The following is a 22252-nucleotide window of genomic DNA, read 5'->3' as shown; positions in this document are numbered from 1 at the left end:
GTTGATTAGGTTCCTTATGCATATCTTAATAGCATATTTTTTCTATTTATGCTAGCCAGAGTGGATTCTTTTATGCTCTATAATTTGGACAATTAAAGTAATTTACATGACTAATGATAATAGTCTAAACTAAGAGAGATGATAAATTGAGCACAGGGAATAAACTCAACAACCATGCAAATGTTATTTGAAGGCAGCACTCTCACCTTTACAATAAAGTATACCTACCAGCTTCAACTTATCTTCATGTGACACACAGCTTAGCATTTATCTCTCTCTCTCTCTCCATCTCTCTCTCTCTCTCAAATACTCTGTAGTTGGATAAACACAAGGAAGGAAAGGACTTCTACCTCCTTCACCTAGAAATACCTCTATTAATTCAGATTTTACTACTGTATTGGCAAACACATCACTCTGCTAACTCACACTGTGTTTGTTGCCATTAAAACCCCTGTGTGCTGTTCATATATATGCTAGGCCATGTCTATACTGCCTCAAAACATTCTAGTTAAATTACAGTCTCCTGCAAATGTGGTTAGCAGCAATCTGCATAACCCAAGAAAAATCAACTCTGGAACACTTCTGGATTTGTGAACTTTACCACCAGGCCTAAGAGTATGTTACTGCCACCTCTGGCAGTCTCTGGGTAGAGAATTTGCTCTCCTTCCAATGACTTTTCTACATTACAATGTATCTCCATTCAATGTTTAATCGTATACACTGCTAAGATCATGCCATCAGAGTAGAATCTTTTTGCATGGAGATAGGCAGGGCAATAAGGGGAATATGAGATTAGAGGCCTCAGAAGAATGTTGTCAAGATTAAGCATTAACATGCACTTCAAGCCTGGTGTACAGGGTAGGGCAAAAGTATTCTTGTATTATTATCTAATTACTGTATTATTTTCCATATGAACTGTAAACCTACTCTTCCCCACCCTCTAGATTAATCAGCCTTCAAAAATGCTAGCTATTAGTGTTAGTATCACCCCCTCAAGTCTCATTTTCTACCACTTTTAATCTAACCCCTTAACTTTCAATAATGCAAGGGTGTTTGTAGTTTTCCTACATACACTATGCTGTTACATACTCCCAATACTTTGCACATGATGCTGTTCTCTCCGCCTACAATGCTGTCATCTTGACCATCCTCTCCCTCTATCAACCCCGTCTCATCTCATCTCACTCACCCCACCCAGATCTGTATGTGAATAAGTCATACATACACTAATTCTTCATATTTCTCTCAAATACCTCATTTAGAAATTACTATCTTTATTCTATTCTCCCATATGAATTCCAATATTGCAGCACTTAAATTGAAACTATATGAAAAAATCTGTCTCCCCTAAAGTATAAACTAACTGAGGACAGAAACTGGGTCACTTATATCTATATCCTCCCAGCAAACAGCATAGCTCCTGGAGTGCAATAAGCACTTAATAAACATTTGTTGAATCAATGTAATATTTAGGATCTTTTCTCTAAATACTTTAATTTGTTTTATATCCACCAAAATTTTTCTATACCTACAAACTTGCTGCATAGGTTGATTGTGAATAGGTACCATTCATATGAACAGAAAAGACCATAATGACTCATTTTATTTTTATAGAAATGAGAAGCATATCACTAATACTTCCAAATCATTAACTTTAGCTTTATGACACAATTATAAAACTCAATAGAGCACTACTCATAATTAAATATTAATTCTAAACAATGTAATTGAATATGAAACTACTTCTAAACACACTGAGTTCTTATAGTACTCAAAACACAAAAGTGAGCCTTCAGTATGTTTAATATTCAGCTAACACTTCTAGAACACATGGAAATAAATTAGTATTTTGTAGTTTTAAAATGTTGTTTGAAGTCTAAATAACTGACCATTTATATTTTTAAAGCCATATTTGTTAACATCGAACTATTTTACTCCTTCTACATATGCCATGATATAATGTTCCCATTAACGACAAGTTTCTTCACTTCTTCAGCAAATAAACATTGTATTCTTAAAGTTATCGCTGAGGAACCATATTAGAGTCAAAGGAGGTTAAAAGTTGAACTACTTGCCCATTCATTCATATTCATTCTCATTCTCCATCTCCTGCCTCATAAATCATTTAAAAGGTGACAGTATAATTTTCAAAACTTTCTCTTCGCCTTCTAATTCTTCTACTGTTTTTCTCTTTTGCTTTATGAGAGGTACATGTTAACATTTTAAGTTTTATATCTCTTCCTTTCCTGTAAGAAACAATACTTGTTCCTTCTTTATATAAATTTGCTATAAATTTCTATATTTCCTATTAAGTGTTTCTGTTTCTGCAACATGTCTTGATCCCACTTTAAGGTTGATTTTACCCCTGAACCTGACTTTACTATCAAATGCTCAGATACTTCTGCTTCTCAACAGGAATTACTCAAGTATTTTTTAACTTTTATGTTTGGGAGACTTAAAGAGAATGAACCAATGTATACCCTAGTTCCTAAAACTACCTAGTATGAACTGTGATTATGGTTAGGTTTGATTATTCTAAGGTTAAAATTAATGGAATTTTACAGCACTTCTTTAATTTATTCTTTTCTAAAGATAGGTTCTATAATTCCTCTAGCTTCTGTGGACCAGAAAAGATAGAAGGTTTTTCCCTAAAATTCCAATAAGAGTATTTACAGATTTTCTATATAATTAAATAACTGACCAATTCCACCTGGCATTAAATAACTACCTATATAGACTGTAGCCCCAAGAGACATAGAAACTCAGATGGAAAACAAAGGGAAAAAACTGTCCAAATAAATTAACTCTACAAATATCATAAAAGCAGAAACAGGGAAACAAGCATGATATTAAATGACTGTAACTGAGTTAAGACACAGAAACTCTCCTAATTCAGCTTTCAGGTCCCGTTAGAGGGATCCAACTTTAAATACCTACATATACCTCTTTACCTCATGAGGGTAAGTTTAGAACATATACTAAGACATTGCAAAACAAAAATATTATTTTCACTTTCCCAATCCTTAATCCCAAACTCAACATTCAACCAATGGTTTCCAGAGTCAACAGATTATATAGTCCATTGCAGTTTGTGAAATATTTACTTGTATTAAAAATATAAGAATATAAGCTTTAATATTTAATATTTAGATTCATGGGTCCAAATGTTACCAGGGTATCTTAGGGGAATAGTGCAATGCTCATAATGCATATTTGTTCACTGTCAGCGTACTGCAACAGACTGTAGTTTGCATGGTTAAGTGGATTTGTAAGTTGTTTTATCTACTTTCAACTAAATGGACCCTCAAATGAAAAAAAAAAAACAAAATGGAAAAGTAATTTTGAAAGTCTCCTACAAAGACAACAGATTGAGGATAAAAGGATAACACCAATAATGCAAACACAAGTGAACAAGAAAATACTAGACTGCTGCGTCTCCTACTCATAAGTCTGAGCCTTTCATCAGTCATGCAATGTGGTAAAAATAATGAAAATCTACAGTTCATAAGAAGCTGACCCTGCAAGATAAAAATCATTAAGGTAACTTTGAAATAAATATAGATGGATATTATCAATGATGACTCCCACTTTAAGCTACCTCAACTTAGACCATTTAAACCCATTTAAAAGTAACAAAAGGTTTGTGAAACTGGGTAAACACTTGGTAGAAATAGCTGAAATATACATTCAAAACAACATGACAGTAAACTAGAACAAAATCTTTTGTCAACAATTACTATTAGAAGACACTCAGAAATCATGCTAAAATGAGCATTAGAAAAATTACTCTGTAGAAGGTTTAGAGCCAAATGAAAATACAGCTGTTTTTTTAAACTCAGCTTATATTATTTGCTAGACTGTTTGAATAACATAATATAGAAACTACTTTTCTTGGAGTCACTAATGGAACAATCTGATAGAGAACACATAATAAGAAAATAATTTATTTAATAAAAAGATGCTTTATGAAAAAAACTAAGTGGGAGGGATTCCTGAGTAAGGCTACCCCTCATGTAAAATTTCAGCTATTACAAGAAAGAAGTTGAAACCAAAATACACAAAGTGCTACATAGAGTTAAGAATATAGCACCTTTCTCAACAAAAATTAGAAATTTAAAATACAGTAGAACATTTACAATATTTTGAAATGAGATAGGAAGTGAACATGAAAATATGTTGTACGTTACAAGAGATATAGCTCTAGTAATCTAAAAATAAAATATTTAAAAACTGTTGAAATTTAGCATGACTTAGGCATTTTTCATTCACAAAAAGACAAGCAATCCCTTCATAGTTTATCAATTAGTAAAAAAGTAACTATTTAAATGAATGCCATTCAAAGACACAAATTGGCAAAACCAACTTCCAAGTTGGTCTCCTTGACCCTTCCCTACATGACTCACTTCTTTCTCCCTCTTCCAGGCATAAGAAACAATGTGTGGAGCAGACATGAGTATGCAAAAATGGGGATGAGGGTCTCCTCATTAAAAACAAGGAAGGAAAAATGCAAAGAGCCCTGATGACATCAGTTGAAGCCCATTGTTTTTAGAGAGAGAGAGAAAGGAAGTCAGAGAAGGAAGGAAGGAGGGAGAGGGAGCAGAGAGACAGAGAGACATCAATTTGCTATTCCACTTATTTATGTTTTTATCGGTTGATTCTTTTTTAAAAATTTTATTTAGTTATTTTTCAAGTACAGTTTCCTGTCTATTTCTCCCATCCCAGCCCACCCCCCTGTGCTCCCCACCTCCCTCCCATTTCCACCCCCCCCCCTTAGTTATTGTCCCTGTGTCCTTTATACTTGTCCCTCCAAATCCCTCCCATTTTTTCCCCTTAAATTATATGTGCCCTGACCTGGGATAGAATGGGTAACCTTGGTGTACCAGAATGACATTCTAACCAAGTGAGCTACCTGGCCAGGGCTGAAGCCCATTTTTTAAAGTTCATTTTGAACTCCAGATTAATTGCAAGAACAACTGACTATCATCAAGGAAGTTGGAAATTTACAAGACACAGTTCAGCAGGAAACCTTTGCTTGATTCATAGGTTGGACTCAGCAGAGTTAATACCATGATTTAATGAGTGCTGCTAATGATGTTCTTGTTCCACTTGGACCTACATATCTTTGTAAGATTTATGTTTCAACTCTAACAGATATCAAGCCTAATATCAAAATAAAATGATCTAGGAACTAAACCTTCTAATTACGTCTTTTTTTTAACAAGACATAAAAAATGACATTGTCATTGTTCTCTCTAAAAACTTATTAACCATGACAGGAAAAGCTTTAGTGCTTTAAATAAATTAATAAATAAAATGGGCTCATTTTAAATCATTTAAAAATCATGTACATTTCCTGCTTTTCTCATTCTTTACTATGTATTTTATAATGTACACAGTGTATATTTATATATAAAATATAATTTTAAATAAAATATATAGGGCTTACTTGCTAAGGCATACCTAAGGCAAAAATAGGTTTAGAGTTGTAAGTATGTGGAACAGTTTATTCTTGTATTATTAATTAATTATTGCATTATTAATTATTATTATTAACCTAGTTTTACTCATCCCTGTGTGTTTGTAGTGTTTATATGTTTTGCTTCTTACAGGATAGAAAATCAAAAAGTTTAGAGATTAGTACATGAGTACAGAAGTTGACAAACTTTTTCTGTAAACAATCAGACAGTAAATGTTTAGGTTTTGAAGGTCAGAAGATCTTTGTCACAACTACTCAACTCTGCAGTTGTAGTACAAAAGGGGCCATCAACAATATGTAAATAAATAGCTATAACTGTGTTCAACAAAACTTTATTTACAAACACTGAATTTCAAACAATTTTCATACCCTGAAGCAGTCTTCTTTTGATTTTTCCTAACCATTTAAAAATATAAAAATGGTTCTAACCCTGCAAGCTGTACAAAATGAAATACTAGGTACAGGGATAGTGTCTGTCATTTTTCTGTTCCCTGTACTTAATAAAGTACTTTCAGTAGAGAGTTGTCAAACTTCTCCATGACAAAAATTTGTCTTTTTCTTTCTCACAAGTACACCTTCTGTTCTGCTATGTCATCACTATTAGAACATAAACTCCTTGGCGGGAGGGATTTTCTTTATGTTATTCTCTGCTCTCTCTCTCTTCAGAGCTTAGAGGTGCCTGGCATTTAGAAGGCATTGGACTCCAATGAACTAAATCATCCAAACTTCAGAATGATTTAATGCTTTCAGAAATAAATACTTAAAATTCACAAGTGGCACTGGTTTTATAGTATATTCAGGTCTTGTCTGTTTCCTCTCTGAGCCCCTGGCACTGGGTTAAGTATACACAGCAGCCTACTCCCGGCTGTTTCAGTACCATGGAAATCATCCATTTATTTGCTTGTCTTCCTGACTAAACTCTGAGCTCTAAGGGGAAAAGGGAGGTGCTGCATTCATCCTTGTACCCCCAGCATGTAGCACAGGACCTGACACACTGAACACAGCAATAAATGGTTTTGAAATGCATACATGACAATCAATACTAGCAAAACCTCTCAAATGGTCAAAATATTTTGAAAAATATGTCTACCTATGAACCAAGAAGAGAGGCAGTGAATTGTGAAGTTTACCTTTTACAATTGGAATAAATTTGCAAACCTAGTTCCTTTAATTCATCTTCATAGGACTCCTAGCCCACTAGTCTCTCAGTTGTGAAAGCTTTGGTAAGAATTTTGGTAAGGAAATTAAAGAATGACCCACATTTAATAACCTTTTAGACCTGTTTACTGGGTAAGTTTTGCTCCTCCTTCCTAAGCTTTTCTTAGGAGTCTGTGTAGACTAGAAATGATACTAGTGTTTTCTCAGTCTAATGACATGGAGTAAGAATATTGGAAATGAAGCGGTAACCAATGGAAATTATGCTACCTAGACAATTTCTAATGGTCTAGTAATTTTTTAAAACACTTCCATGGCTTATTATAGATTTTTAAACCTACTTTACCAATAATTTGTTTTATTGTAACCTAACCATTAATTAAAATTACTTATGTTGAGAGCACTAAAAGGTTATCATCCAAGCTAACCAACTCCTAAAAAATTGGTGTTGGGTAAGAAATAAATCCATGATAGCAGTCAAGGGCAAATAAGTACACTTGGGCTAAAGTACAACACTTGAGGTTGAAACTCAGTGTCTTAAGAGATGAAAGGCAAAAGTGAAAGAACAAATTAAAACCTTTGGAATTATTTATCAGAGTTCTATCAGATGGAAGACTGAATAGAGAGCTTAGCATTTGTTGTATATAACTACATTCTTATTAGTTTATGCCAAAATGCAAAATACATTAATATAAATTGCTGAATAGAAACAAAGTATAAAACATTGAATTTGTACATGGAGTAATATATCAAACATTGTCATTAGTAAATGAAGTTGAAATGAAGTATGCCTAGAAATTAATCATAAATCATCACTAGGCTCCTCTTTTGCATATAATGCAACTATTTAATTACTTGTATTAGAACACAGTCCTTATTGCCATATTTATACAAATCCAATGTTACCAGTGTAAGCTGGACCTCCACTCAGTAGATCCTTGTGCTAGCTAACGGAAATTTAATTACAACTTGAAGTCTCTATAAGTTTTTTTAAACTTTAACTAGAAATCCCCTACCATCCATCCCCCCAAAAGGACAACTGCATACAAAACAGCAATATAAAAAATAAATGCAAGTGCTAAGACACATTTTTCTTCTTGTTCTAACTGCACTAATTCAATTTGGATAAAAATAAGTTATGATTATTAAATATTTAATAGTCCTTCAGCACTATCCTCAATGTACAAAAACCATTTTAGTCTCAGTAAGCTTAAAATGTTGAATAGTTATTCTATTATAGCATTTTTAATATTTTTCTTATATGTAAAGAGGCAGGGAGGAGATATTTCACCAATCCTACTTACAATCCATTCAAAAGTCTTTGATTACCATGAGAAAGGCTACTGATATGGACCTTATTCAACTTTGAATTGGGGGTTAAAGATAATATGTAATACTGCTATATAGTGTAGTAATCCTTTTAAGTTATCCCCCCAAAATGTTGAAGCAATTATTGTTGTTTTGGTCCTACTACCTTTACCCACTTGTGTAAGATTTGAAAACATGACTCTGGGTGAGTGGGGGAATAGGAATCTTAAAGAGCAATTATAATTTACCCCATGAAGGTCATTATAAAAATCATATGAAAGCAAGTGTCTCTTTTTATTATTGAAAGTATTTCTCAGAGACCACTTCCTAATTTTTAATTAATAGTCAGTGACCATACCCTAAGTACAAAATTAAGTTTTACAAACTACTGAAGACACACTGGTAATAAATAGCTTGTGCTCTAAAAAAATAAGCAATCACCTAAAAGTTTCAAATTTGAAGCTTTAAATCTGTCATCAATAGTCACTGATACCATTACTCAAAAACATCTATTATTGTGTCATTGAATGTTCACAATATGAAAAATGACATACCAATGCATAGAGTAGATGGCAGAGTCAATGAAACATTAATAATCTACTAATACGCTAGTAAAGTAAAACCTAACCACTGATATCTTTTAATTAACTAGACCCACTCCAGGATTTTATTTAGCTGTAAAGAGCCAAGTAATTTTTTTAAAGTCAGCTATTATTAATTAAATAGGAGTTATAATAATCAAATAAAAGTTAATACTTTAAAAGAACATCCAACAGTAATTGAAGTTTCAGCCCAATATCCCCTATTACCTACATCTATGAGCCTGTACAATGAGAACTGCTGTTAATAGCTGTGATCCCCAGGCCTTTTGATTATCAGAGTAAGATAAGATTGTATTTGAATATTGCCTTTCACAATATTTAAACTTTCACCAAATATATCAACCCAAAATCCCAAATAATAAATTGTATCAGCACTATTAAGGTGACTTCTTTCTTGTCAAGGATCCCAAAGAATAGAAGGAAAACCAAATCAATGTTGGGGGGTGGAGGGAGAAGCATTTCAAATTGGAGAGAATGACCAACTGCATCAAATGCTGCCTGTAAGTCAATTAAGATGAAAACTGAGAACTGATTTCATGGGATCCAGCAGCGTGAGGATCTTTGGTGACACAGATAACAAATTTGCTGGCATAATGAGATGGAATCTGGACTGGAGGGAGTTTAGGAGAGACAGTGAGAGGAGAGAAATCAGAAGCAATCAATATAAACAAAATCTGGGAAGGTGTTTTGCCTCAAAGGAGAGTAAAAATAGAGCAGTAGCTGGCAAGGGAAATAAGGTCAAGAAAAGGTTTTATAAAATGAGATAGGTTTGTATGCTGCTGGGAATGTGAGAGGTGAGAGGAGAAAAAAGTATTGAAGTATCATCCCTGAATAGTTGAAAAGGAATAGAAACTGTACACAATGGAAGGATTTGAAACATGAAAAGTTCAACTATGGCGACAGGTAGCAAGACAAACTATGTGAGTATAGATACCAAAAGTTAGGTAGATACATAAGGGAGTAGAGATTCTCTTCTGGTTGTTTCTATTTACTCAGTAACTTAGGCAGCAAGGTCATCATCAAAGTATGATGTATAGGTAAGAGTTGTGAGGATTCAACATCAAACTAAAGGTGTGAAATAGTCATCTAGGACCATAGTTGAAGTACTAAGTTGGGACATATAAAATAATTGTCTGAAAACATCAGGGCCTACCTGGGGCTTTGGAAAAATAATGTTTTGAAATCATTATTATGGAATTTGTTGAGTAGAACAGGCAAAACCTGAAGGACAGGAGGAAGACCAGTCAGGAGACTATTTTAGCAGCCTACCAGAAACAACCAGAGACATAGACTGTCAAAACTAGGATGAGAGCATCTGGAAGACAATTGAGGAAACAGATGTAAGAGTCATTGCAAAAGCAGAACCAAAGGGATTTGACAAGCAATAGAAGTGACAGAGAACACCAATGGAGTGGGAGATGGCCTAGAAGTATCAAGCTTAAGCGAGATAGAGTAGTGCAATGGCCCCAATAAGCTCAAAGAACTATTAAAATTGGCAACTAATTGGCAGATTAAAGCAGTAAGTATAATTTGAGTGAGGTTTGGGTAAAAAAAGAAAAGGTTAAAAGTGTTAATAGTATTGAGGAATGTCCTTGTTTCTACTGTTATCATCATTGTTTTAACTGATTAAAATATGGCAACCAAGTGGTAAACTGAGGGGCAATCTAGGTGATCTAGAAATACTGGCAACTGATGAAAGAACAAAACTTTGAGAAAGAAAGGAAATGTAACACACGTTTATACAATTATCTACACAGAAAGTTTCTATGCCAGGCACTATTCTAAGAATATCATCTCCTTTAATCCTAAAGATAACCATATGAGGTAGACCTTTTTATACCTTTGTTACAGTTAAGGAAAATAAACTGTAGAGAAGTTTACATAACCTTTCAGAGGTAATGCGATTATTGGCAGAGCCAGAAGTTAAATCCAAGTCAGAATGACCCCAAGTCCATGTTCATAACCACTACACAATACAGGCTTTGTAAAATTAGGAGCCTGGGAGAGGTACCATAGGTTATTTAGCTTCTGAGGAGAATTCCAGAGTTAAAAATCTTATATGGGTAAAATCATTCCCAAGCATGACACAGTTCAAGGTGTATTTGTGCCAATAATTAGCTAAATACATAGATGCATAGGTCAGAGTTTAGGAAACCAAGGAACTAAGAGCAAAAAAGTATGGGTTATCGATATCATAGTTGAAATCACCAAAATGAATAGAAAGGGAAAAGTCAAAAGGATTACTAGGGGCTTTTACTAAGGAAGGTCAGCAGATAATAGACTTCACAAGAGAAAGGACTGCTGAAAAATGGTTTAAACTGATACAGAAGGAGCAGCAGCAAAAAGAGTGTACAAGGGTGGACCACAGGATGAAGAGGAAGAGCTGAAGAGGGTAGAAATGTCAGGACTTGTGTCAGGGGACAAGCCAGAGGCCAGTTGTGGCTAGACAGGAGGAATAGTCAAGGAAAAGTTCAAAGATGAAGGGAATTATTTTGTATTCATTCAACAACTTTCAACTGATATTTTTTGAAGGCCGGTTACCTCTTCTAGGCACAGGAGAGAAACAGTGGGGGTGGGGAGAAGGGTGGTGACAAGCTTCTTACCACCATAATGAGTAGGATAAAAGGGTCTAGATTTTCAGTGATTGTTAACTTTTTATTTTGGTGTGAGTGAAGGGACCGTGGAAACGCCTGTGAACCCTAACACCAGATAAATAGACATCTACCAATTTTACAAGCATAAGTGGGATAGAATTATAAATGAATGAATCATGAGTAAGGATGTCTACTTCTTTTCTGGTCAAGGAAACCAATGTAACATGGCCCAAATCCTCATCTCTCCCCTATCCTATCATACACTATTGAATACTCAAAATACTATACTACATCTACTATTATCTATTATATCTACTATCATCTATTACCTACTACATCTATTATTATCTAAGAAATAATCAAGACCACAAGCTATAAAAAATAAGCACCATGCTAGGAAATATTGGGTGTATGAATGTTGCTTAGAACAAACTTGAAGGAATTAATTCCTTTGCTCCCATTACTGTCTGTATACCTTCTTTCCTCCCGACTCTATTTCATACACCCAGCAAGATACCTTGCGCAGCAACAAAGAACTCAGTCCTGTTATGCTTTCTAGAAACAGGAACACAAAGTAGTTAACTAGAAGATAGATCTGATGTGCCAGAGCCTATAGACTATGAGAAAATAAAAGTAAATATGACAGCCCCTGTTTTTAGGAGCTCATACTGCAGGAAATAAGTATGAATGTTTAGCTCAAGGAACATACTTTTGAAAATAGTCCTGCTGTATCAACAAGTTTATGGTCTCTCCTTTATGTGATTATAAACACAGTGCATACAAACATTAAAACCCAGTGTTATTCTTGGCCATACATTTTAAAATTACAACAAAATTAGGGGGTTGACCTTACCATCATTTTTTCAAAGAGATCCAGTACTTCCTTTTCTGACAAATTTAAAGATCGTTCATCATATAATGGCTGAGGTGCTGGAAATTCACTCATTGCAACTTGAGAATCAATAGGATGTTGAATAAAATGTTTCTCTTTTTTGACAGTAGATTTCCTGAAACTTGTAATTCGGTCACGCTGCAAAGAGAAAAAAAAATAAGCCAAAAAAAGAGATCAAGAATCGCAAACATGAAGAACTGAAAAATCAAAATGATACTTAGTATGATATTATTTTAAGCAGCAAGCTGTAATTAGAGATTGTACTATTTTGAAACCCTTAAGTAGCTCTTCAGCCTCAGCAGTCTGGGGGGTGGAAAATATTCCTCAAAAATTAAAACTTAGTCCTTTCTCATTAGTTTTTGCACAGGAAGTAGGTAAACAAAAGTCCTGCATCAAAGTCATGTGGTACTTTTCCAGAAGAATGTGTCTTTGTTGGCAACTTTCAAACCATGATAAAAAGAGAAAGAAAATGAAAAGAGCTTCTAATATCCAATCCTAAGGGGAAATTATAGTAATGCCTCTTTTCTTCAAAGTGCCAAAATCTGTGAATACTTTGTCAGTGCAGCAGTAGACGCAATGGATAAGAGCATAGACCCTGAGGCCATACTACCTAGGTATGAATCTGCCTTTTGCTAGCTCACTTAGCCTGTGCAAACCAGTCAGTCTCCCTGCTTCCTCATCTGTAAAATAGCAATAATGACTTAATGTATGTTACATAAATAAATAATGATAGTACCTACACCATAGGGTTATTGAGATTTAAATAAGTTGATATGTTTAGTGTACTTAGCTGCTATTTGTTATTATTGTTCTTACTACTACTACTATTACTTCTGCTCCCTTCTTCCCTAAAAAGGGACTAACAAGACATCACCTTTTCCATTTACTGGATATACAACACAAACAGAAATATCTTAATCCTATAAACACTATTATAAAGATTTTGCTACTTCATGGATATTGACTCTGAACCATTGATCCCATGTACAATCTCTAATAATTAGCATGTTATTTCACAGGAAGTGGGTTAACAACTCCAGCTGCACCTAAACAGGCCATTCTGTTTTAAACCACAAAACATTAGACATCAAAAATTAGCAATTACCATAAAACTGAATGCAATTCAGTTTTATTCTGGTTACTGTTAGGGAACACATGCACACTGACAGCTCACGTTAAACAAGCAGACATGCATTACGTGCAAGGACCGCACATCTTCACTGACACATAACTGAGACTTATAAATTACTTCAACAATACAAAAAGCATCAAGAAGTTATTACCACAACTTATGTAAATTTCTGTTGACCCCATTAAAAAAAACATACTTTTCATTTTGATTCAAACAACACTTTTTTATTAAAAAGTGTATTTTGAAAGAAATATGAGCCATTTTAAGCAGCTTATTTAGGATTACAAAAATGATTTTAGTATATGCTTACTTACAAAGAGATTATATAAATAATAATATTTTAGAGCTGTAAAGAAAGGAAACATCATCTAGACCAACACCCTCATTTCACAGAAAAAAGTGACTCGCTAAATTCATGAGTCCCTGGTTCCTATCCCAGTGTTCACATTAGAATTCATGTTTTTAAATCATCTTCAGCTATGTTTTCAAATTTTCTTTTAATTCTTTGAGGAAAATTAAATTGGTTTAGACATGTAGTATATCTTCAAACAACTCCAGTAAAAAATATTAAGCAATCCCAAATAAGCTGAATACATATCCAATAGTCAAACTTAACTAAAAGACATGGACATAAAAGCATTTGAATATGCAGTCAACCATTAAATCAACTGTTCCTGTCTTGTCATATCATTTAATATTTAACTTTTCAGTGCTACTTTTTCTACTGAGTAGCATTATTTACATACATATTTGATCATCCACTATGCCCTTCATTTCTATATAGAAAATTGGCTTTTGCTTTCAGCTGGATCTTGGTAAGAAAATAAAGCTAAGCCACATACTTTCACCTCCTTAAATTACTAACAATATTTAACGTTGTTTGCACATAGGTAACTTCACCAAGTAAAAAACTGGCATAGCTTAAGACACCATTTTTAAAGTTTAGCTATGAAAGGTCACATTTAAATTTTAAAGCCCACAACTTTTAAAGTTTCACTATGATAAATTCAGCTCAAAAAAACACTTAAGCATTTTAAAATCTGACATAATTAACTTAATTCCTTTTCTATTTTACATTAATTTCTTGCAATATTCACATTAGTAGTTAATATATGCACAGTCAATTTACTTGGCTAGAAAGTAAAAAGGTTTTCCAGCGAGATCTTTACAGAGAGATAAAACAAATTTGGTTAAAGTATACAAGGTCTGTCTGGGAAAAGTCCAACCATTAATAATATGAGAATGGTTTGCATGACATCAATGTAACCTGGCAGCCAAGGAGAGGGGACTGGAATGTGCATGTGTGAACAACGATGACTTCACTGTACTAGTCAGTGGGGGCAGTAGACAACATGGAGTAAGCCTGTGTACTGTGTGGCCATCACATTCAAAATGACTGAGGGTATAGAGCAACAAAACTATATCAAATTTTGCATGAAGCCTCAATATTCCTGTGCAAAAACTATCTGGATGATTCAGAAGGCCTCAGAAGGCCACAGCTATGAGCAACTTGTGATTGGCAGCTTCATCACAACAACATGCCTGCTCACGTATCATGTCTCCTGCAGAGTTTTTTGGTGAAACATCAAATCACCAGGTGACTCAGCCCCTCTACAGCCCCTATTTGGTGCCCTGTGACTTCTGAGTTTTCCCAAAACTAAAATGACCTTTGAAAGGGAAGAGATTTCAAACCATCAATGAGATTCAGAGAAATATGACAGGGCAGCTTATAGTGATTGGGAGAGCTTTGTGAGGTCCCAAAGGGCCTACTTTGAAGGGGACTGAGGTATCACTGTCCTATGTTCAATGTTTCTTGTACCTTGTTATCTTCTTCAACTAATGTGTCTATTTTCCATATTACGTGGCTGGATTCTTTCTGGACAGACCTTGTATATAAAGATGATAATATCAAAATTTTGTTGAGATTTTATATCATTGTTTATGTTACTATTCAAACAAAGAGGTGTCTCTACTGAAAATTCTTCCATTCTACTGTACTTTGTAAATATCCAAACTTTCTATATCCTTTGCATATCAATGCTTTAATGTCCAGTCACTTTAGTAAAAAGGCAACATGCATGAGTAATGTAATAACATGCTACTAAGACCACCTTACCACATCATCTGCCAAAGTTTTTATTTGAATGTTCTATTAAAACCAAAAGAAAAAAAACTGTCAATAAGAGAAATTCACTGAGAAAATAAGAAAATAATAATGAGATTATTCCCAATTTTTATTTAATCAAGTATAACTAGTCAAAAAGAATCAGTTTAAATATATAAACAAGTACATTTTTCACAGAAGGAAAAACCCCAACTTTTTAAGACTTAAAAATGAAGGATTAGGGGTGTTTATTTGTTTTTAAAGATGATGCCCAAGGTACCAAAGTCACATTTGGATTAGACATTATGAGACCACAAAGCTCAAACATGAGAAATGATCAGCAAAGTCATAAGCCCTTTCAAATTTTTCTAAGTTTTAGAATGAATAATCATGTTTTTATAATATATAAATTTTTAAAACACCAAAATATATGAATAATAGGAAAATGTCACATTTAACAATAATGAAATATAATATAACATTTCAGTCCAGAATTCTGTTACATCTGATGGATATTTAAATGATACCTTTATAAATAATCTAGATAAAATTGAACTTAGTGATTCTGCTAATATATGCCCATTTCTCAAAAACTCCAGCACTTTTTTAATGTGGTTTTCTACTTATAATGCTGAGAATAATTGGAAATGTTTTCTCCTTAATAAAGTACAGTAGTTAATGAAAGCTACCACATAATACACAGTGGCACCAGGATTTGAAGAACTAGAATACACAATACTCAAATAATAAAGTAGTATTCAAATAAGCAAAGTTATTTCTAGTCATGTAGTAATCTTTCATGATTCTGAAGATACTTCAAGGTCTTACAATAACATACTCTCAGCATGAAGGGCAGTTCTTATTATAATATATTATAAATATGCTTAACTGCAAGCTAAGAAACATGATTACAGAAGAACAGGTTTTGTTTAAAATTCACATTAGGAATTGAAATTAAGCCTCCTGCTATATCCTGTACATTTATGTCCTACAACATAAGCTGAACAATAGTAATCTAGTTGGTAATGCATGGTTACATCCTTCTTTACTAAGAAAAATATGATCCTCTCACTGGTGGGGAGAAGTCCATTGTGAGTTTTAAGGAAGTTATTTTGTATTCAAATACCACCAACCAAATGCCGTTAAAGATCTTTCTCCCTTGTATCAGCTGGGACAAATACACTATTATATGCACAGTTTGTTTTCTAGTTTCAATTCATTGATTCTTTCAGGGATCTACACTTCTATATCTATATACAATGTCTTCATCACAGCCTGCTGACACAGACCCCAATCAATCTTTACTGTCTAAGAAAAGTAAAAGAGACGGGATTAGTTATATCAGAACTGAACCCATTTTAAGAGAGATCAATTCTCTCTAGGATTATCTCTAATTTTCTCTTTAATTTTCCCAGTGGGTTACTGCAAACTGTTTTACACACAATGACAAGCTTCATGATCTCCTGTAATGTAAAATGAGAGTACAAAATGCCAAAGTCTCAAAAGTGCCTCAACTACCCTGTTACCATCCAGATACATACCTGTCCACCAGTATTAGCTAGATTAGATAGATTATACAGTTCTTCAAGCAACTCCTGCTTTTCTTCTCTTCCCTTATGGTATGGTTAAAAACTCAAGATTGGAATCAGATGTATATCTTCAAAGTGAGGATGTAAATTAGAGAAAAATATGATTTGATTTGCTCCAATTGTCTAAGTTAAGGTACACATATGTTTGAAAAGCTTTAAATCTATATCTCAACTGAGTGTATGTTGACAGCTTAATATAGGGGACAGAAATAAGAAAAAAAAGTATTACTAGCTCCATTTTTACCTTGTCTTATGAGAATAGGCTTGAATTTTTCCTCTTGTTTTAAATTAATATATTTCTGTCCTAATATTAACCACACACTATGGAGTTAGAAATATTAAATTTGAATGGAATTTGAGATCATCTGGTCAAAACCTCTCTATCTACAAATAATAAAACTGCAGCTTAAAGATAATAAGTGACTTGTCCAAGGACCACATATCTAATTACTGTTTCATACTAAAACTTAGTCAACACATGACCTTTTCTGTGAGCATAATTAAGCTCTAGGATATTAGGACTGAATTACTGAATTGGAACAGTTTATAGTAATCTCAAATTCACAGTGGCAAATTCACAGTTACCCCTTTTGGGGTAACTGCCTTTGGCCATCATTACCTAGGGGGTCAAAGCATAATCCCAAAGAACATTCCCCTAGCACCCACAGTCCTTCCCCACCACATCTTACACGTCATCTACTAAACTCAATTTCACCAACATACTTTATGTTCTTCAAGTGGCTAATTAACTATTCTCCATATACAAACTATATGCTAATTTAGATGATCCCTTCTTTCATAATTCTTAAATTTTACCTTCTTAATTACTCCTTAATACTGCCACAATTCTAAAAGTCAGACCATTTCTAGGCATGTGGTAGGAGGGAAAAGTGGGTATATAATTCATAACTCAATGGAAACACTACATGAACACAAAGTGGACAAAATAACTCAGAGGGTCAGGACTTTCAAACAGGAGAGTGACATTTATTAATGGTTACATCTGCATTCCATTTATCCAGATTTAAGATGTTCATGTCACCTTGCTCTCTTCCCTTTTCTTCATTCCCTATAGTCAAGCAACTGTCAAGTCCCGTGGTAATCTTTCTGCAGTTCCCTCTTGATCCTCACACAAACCATCCCAGGTTACATTCTAATCATCAGGCAACAGCCTCTTAATAGTTACCTCTGCTTCCATTCCTTTCTCACTGCTGAAGTCCTCTTCTTAAAGGAGAGATTTGGTTCAAGACACCATCACCTCTTACCTAGATTTCTGGAATAGCCTCCTAATCTGTCTCCCTGCTTCCTTCCACCCTCATCCTCTTATGGTTAGTTTTAAACAGACCAAAGTGATACTGCTAACAGAAAAATCAGATCATGTCACTCCTCTGCTCAAAACTTTCCAATGACTACCTCTTTTCACTGTGAAAGTCAAAATCCTTACAATGGCCAAAAGGGTCCTATTGATATGCACAGTCTCTATATCCTTCTGACTTCACCTCCTACTACTGGCCCTTTCATGCACTCTGTTCCAATCACACTAAGCACCTCGCTTCTCCTCAGTAAGGCAATAAGCCATAGGTGGTAGCTCTTCCCTCTGCCTGGAATGCTCTTTTCCATTTCCCATACAGCTTACTCCACCATTATCACTTCCCCTTTCAAGTCTTTGCTCAGTGAAGCCTACTCTGTCCATCCTATTTAAATGGAAACACCCACTTCCTCTGTGCATTCCTGACCTGCCTTACTGTGCTCCACTTTCCCTTATTTCACTAGGACATCACATTTTAACAGTCTGTAATTTATTATTATTATCATTATTTGTCCATGAGCTCCATGAGAACAGGGATATTCATCTGTTTTGTTCAGGGATGTACTATGATGCCTAGAGCATTGCTTGGCAAAGGTACACTAAAAACTATAAATGACTATCACACTCCTGTTCGTAGTCAATTGCTCCTGATGACCTATAGAATAAAGACTAATAGCCTTAACATGGCATTCAAAGTCCTGTATTATTCAGCCCTAGTTGTAGTCCTACTTCTCCCCATCCCTCATGATCCATATGCTATATAAAACAAAAATGGAAATCCTGAAACTCTTTCCCCAAATGTATGGTCCAGTATGTCCTGTTTGTGTACCCACTGTTCCCTCTACCTGAAACACCCATCTAGCTAGATAAATTTCTATTCCTAGAGCTATCCTTGAGTTTAATGTCTGGTTATTGATAAATCAAATCTCAAAAATAATGGTGGAGAATTACATTGTTTTTAGTGTGTTCTTAAAGATTTTTTTCCCTAACAGGCATCTTCTGGAATGCTAGAGCACCCTGAGGCACACAGGAAATTACAGTCATGTAAAAAATTATTGCAATTACTTGTGATAGAGAACCATAAAGAAAACACGTAACTATGCACATTTGGCTAATGTGGATATTTTGTCATAAATTTCCCTCATGTAAAAATCTACTTTCATAAACATTTTCTTGATATTAATATTTAGAACTCTTCTTTCTAACTTAATAAAAAAGAAACAAATACAGTCTGTTTAAAAAGAAAACCTTTTATAAGGGTAGTTCCTCGAACTGGGGTTCAGTTGAGTCCTTATGAAATTGTGTACAGGTGATCATTTCAGGCTACGATTGGGATGGGAGACATGGTACGTATGTAGATCAAGAAGTGAAGGTAAAGAAAACAGACAACATTTAAGTCAGACCTTAGCTGTGATGAATGACCTTGCATCAGAGACCTCTCCCCCACAGGTTTACTGCATTCATTTGAGCCTGCAGACAAGGTGCTACTTAAGACTTGGGTGACAGCATCTCCAGAAAGCCAACTGGAAGAAAAATGGACTGAAACTTGGGACATACTCCTCACCACCCCCACAATGGTGAAGCTGGAAGGAATAAAAACTTGGACTCATCACACCAGAATAAAAAAAGCACTAAAAGAAGATCTGAAAGTTATCTTTAGAAACGATGACTTATGTTCTTTTCTTTACCTCTTGTTTAACCCCTTGTTATGGACAACTTATTCCTTTCAAATGGGAAGAAAATATTTGGGTATATTTAGCAAATATGTTCTGAATATTTCTGACTTTTGCAGAAGGAATTTATGTTAAATAAAAGTTCACTTCATGTCTTGTGTTTGTACTCCCTTGGAAAGCCTTCAAAATTATACTGTGTTTAAGCATACAAAAAAAGAAAATGACCTACTCTGATATTTGTAACTGGGGACCAGTGGTAACTATAAAGGACAGGGAAATGCTTTCCTTAAAGGTCACTAATGTAGTCCCAGCTAAAGAGTATGCAACTTTTGTCAACTGTACTAAAAACTGTTTTGTGCTCTCAACAGGTATGGAGACGAACTGCACCACCTCCACTGGTGTATCTCATGCTTATGCTCATGTTAAATTGTCCACAGGATGGTTTCTAATATGTGGAAAGACTCTGCTGTTTCAACTTAATAGAAATAAGATATTTTAAAACTAACACTGTGGGAATAATAGGGGACTCAAGAGTTGGACTTTTTAGTTTAAAGTAAATAGTTAAACCCAGTAGGTAATGCACACGTTAAAGCTATTGTTTCAGGAACTGTAGATAAGGCCGAACACACCCCTGAAAGACAGCAGACCTCCTGGGGCACAGCTAAAGACCACCGCCTGAGGAATGAGAGAAGGCATCTGGGCCATTGTGTTCTAGGGAGAGCAGACCACCACTGGCCCCTGGGAACAGGTAACTGCCCACAGTGAGAATGTTGCAGTTATTTTTTTTAATTTAAATTTCCCTGAATTTCAAAACCCCTCACTGCACTTTGTTCTCTGTTATAAAAATGCTGGCTTGGAAAGAAATTTAAGATGGCCCTTAGGGTATGAACCCACCCTCTTCTCAGATCTCTGGCCACCTGAATAAAGTACCCATAAAGATTCAAAAAAAAAAAAGAAAGAAAATCTTAAAGCGGATTTGAAGAGCATGGGTTTCAGAAAGGGTGATTTTGGGCCAATGTACATGAAAAATACATTGAATTATTATCTCAGTTACTATTACATTATCTAAAATAGAAAACAAATTTCTGCCACACAACAATCTTCCTATAGCAGTCAAAAATTAAAGGCACAAAAGGAGGTGAGAACAATAACAAAAACCAACACCAGCCCTGGCCAGGTTAGACAATCTACCTAATACGCCAAGGTTGTAGGTTTGATCCCTGGTCAGGATATATACAAGAAGCAACCAATGAGTGCATCAATAAGTGCAACATCAACTTGATGTTTCTCTCTCTCTCAAAAAGCAAATAAATAAAATTCTGAAGACCAACACAAAATACACAAAGTTCAGAGAAATGTAAGACATGTTTCTTTGACAAGAATAAATCACAGTCATTTTTATGTAAACTTGAAAACATGTTTTACATGGTTGTATTAAAAAGTCTCATTTATAATGATGTTCTACAGGGAAAACCTCTCAAATTTTATCTGAAGGTAATTTATACATGTGCATGCATCTCTCACACCACATGCAAGCAGACATTACAGATTTTATTCCTATGTACAAACTACAGAGTTACAGTGGAATTATAAGAAATTACTGAATAACTTTAGTGTTACAACCCTGATTTAAAAGTACCGATTAAAGTAATTTCAGTAAGTTTTTATTGTGTAAATCTAGAATTAATGGTCATTAGGATGAGGACATCTCATGCCAGTAAGTATAGTGACCACATATTTTCATTAAAATCAACTCTGGCAAAGCAGTAAGCTTGTAAATTAGTCAGGCAATCAGAGTTTATTAAACTTCATTTATAATCTGTTATATTAAATATAACTTAGTACAGTATTATATAAATATTGTAAAGTTATGAAAGTTTCATTCCCAAGTCTCAACCCCTTAAGAATAAGAGAAATGGCTCATTTATTTACAAATTCTAACACTTTAGTTCTGATTTAAATGCAACAGTCACTATTGCAAGATGTAAAGATTCAACTTTCTTATGGCTAACTTTACATGGTAACACAATGTTTTATGAACTTTGTACAACACTGAACATTATTCTAGTATCTAAGAAATTAGAGAACTAGATTGCATATAATTCAAAATTCTTACCACCAACTCAAAAAACTTAGTCACAGATTTGGACAATTCTCTGCTCTTTAGAAAAAAAAAGTTAAGTTTACCATCACAATAAAGATTAATGGTCAATTATTTACCCAGCTATAAGTTTCATGTCACTGTCTTTTTTTTTTACTAACATTTTTTAAAATTTTTATTTAATTATTTTTCAAGTACATTTTTTTGTCTATTTCTCCATGAACTGCAAATCTTAAATGCACAAGACAGGGGACTAATATGGGAATCCAGCAAAGTCTTCCATGTAACACTCATGCTCAGCTTCAGAGCTAAGGGCC

General features: G+C 34.4%; 1 protein-coding gene across 3 annotated transcripts in view; it reads right to left on the bottom strand.

Moving 5' to 3' along the window:
• Positions 1-22252, bottom strand: part of DIAPH2 (diaphanous related formin 2) — a 914916-nt gene that overhangs the window by 851333 nt on the left and 41331 nt on the right. For 2 of the 3 annotated variants that reach the window (XM_037165779.2, XM_037165780.2), the window contains exons 2-3: positions 15276-15308; positions 11989-12165 (exon numbers count right to left, since the gene is read on the bottom strand). In XM_037165779.2, coding sequence (XP_037021674.2) covers positions 11989-12165; positions 15276-15308 — 210 coding nt within the window. The remainder of the gene's footprint in view (positions 1-11988; positions 12166-15275; positions 15309-22252) is intronic. The other variant, XM_037165781.2, reaches the window with a different exon arrangement.

Source organism: Artibeus jamaicensis, unplaced genomic scaffold, assembly GCF_021234435.1.
Source record: "Artibeus jamaicensis isolate MK-2021 breed Jamaican fruit bat unplaced genomic scaffold, CSHL_Jam_final scaffold_461, whole genome shotgun sequence".
In the NCBI taxonomy this organism is placed as follows: domain Eukaryota; kingdom Metazoa; phylum Chordata; class Mammalia; order Chiroptera; family Phyllostomidae; genus Artibeus; species Artibeus jamaicensis.
Note: the sequence above shows the minus strand (reverse complement) of the source record. Positions and strands in the feature narration are given on the sequence as shown.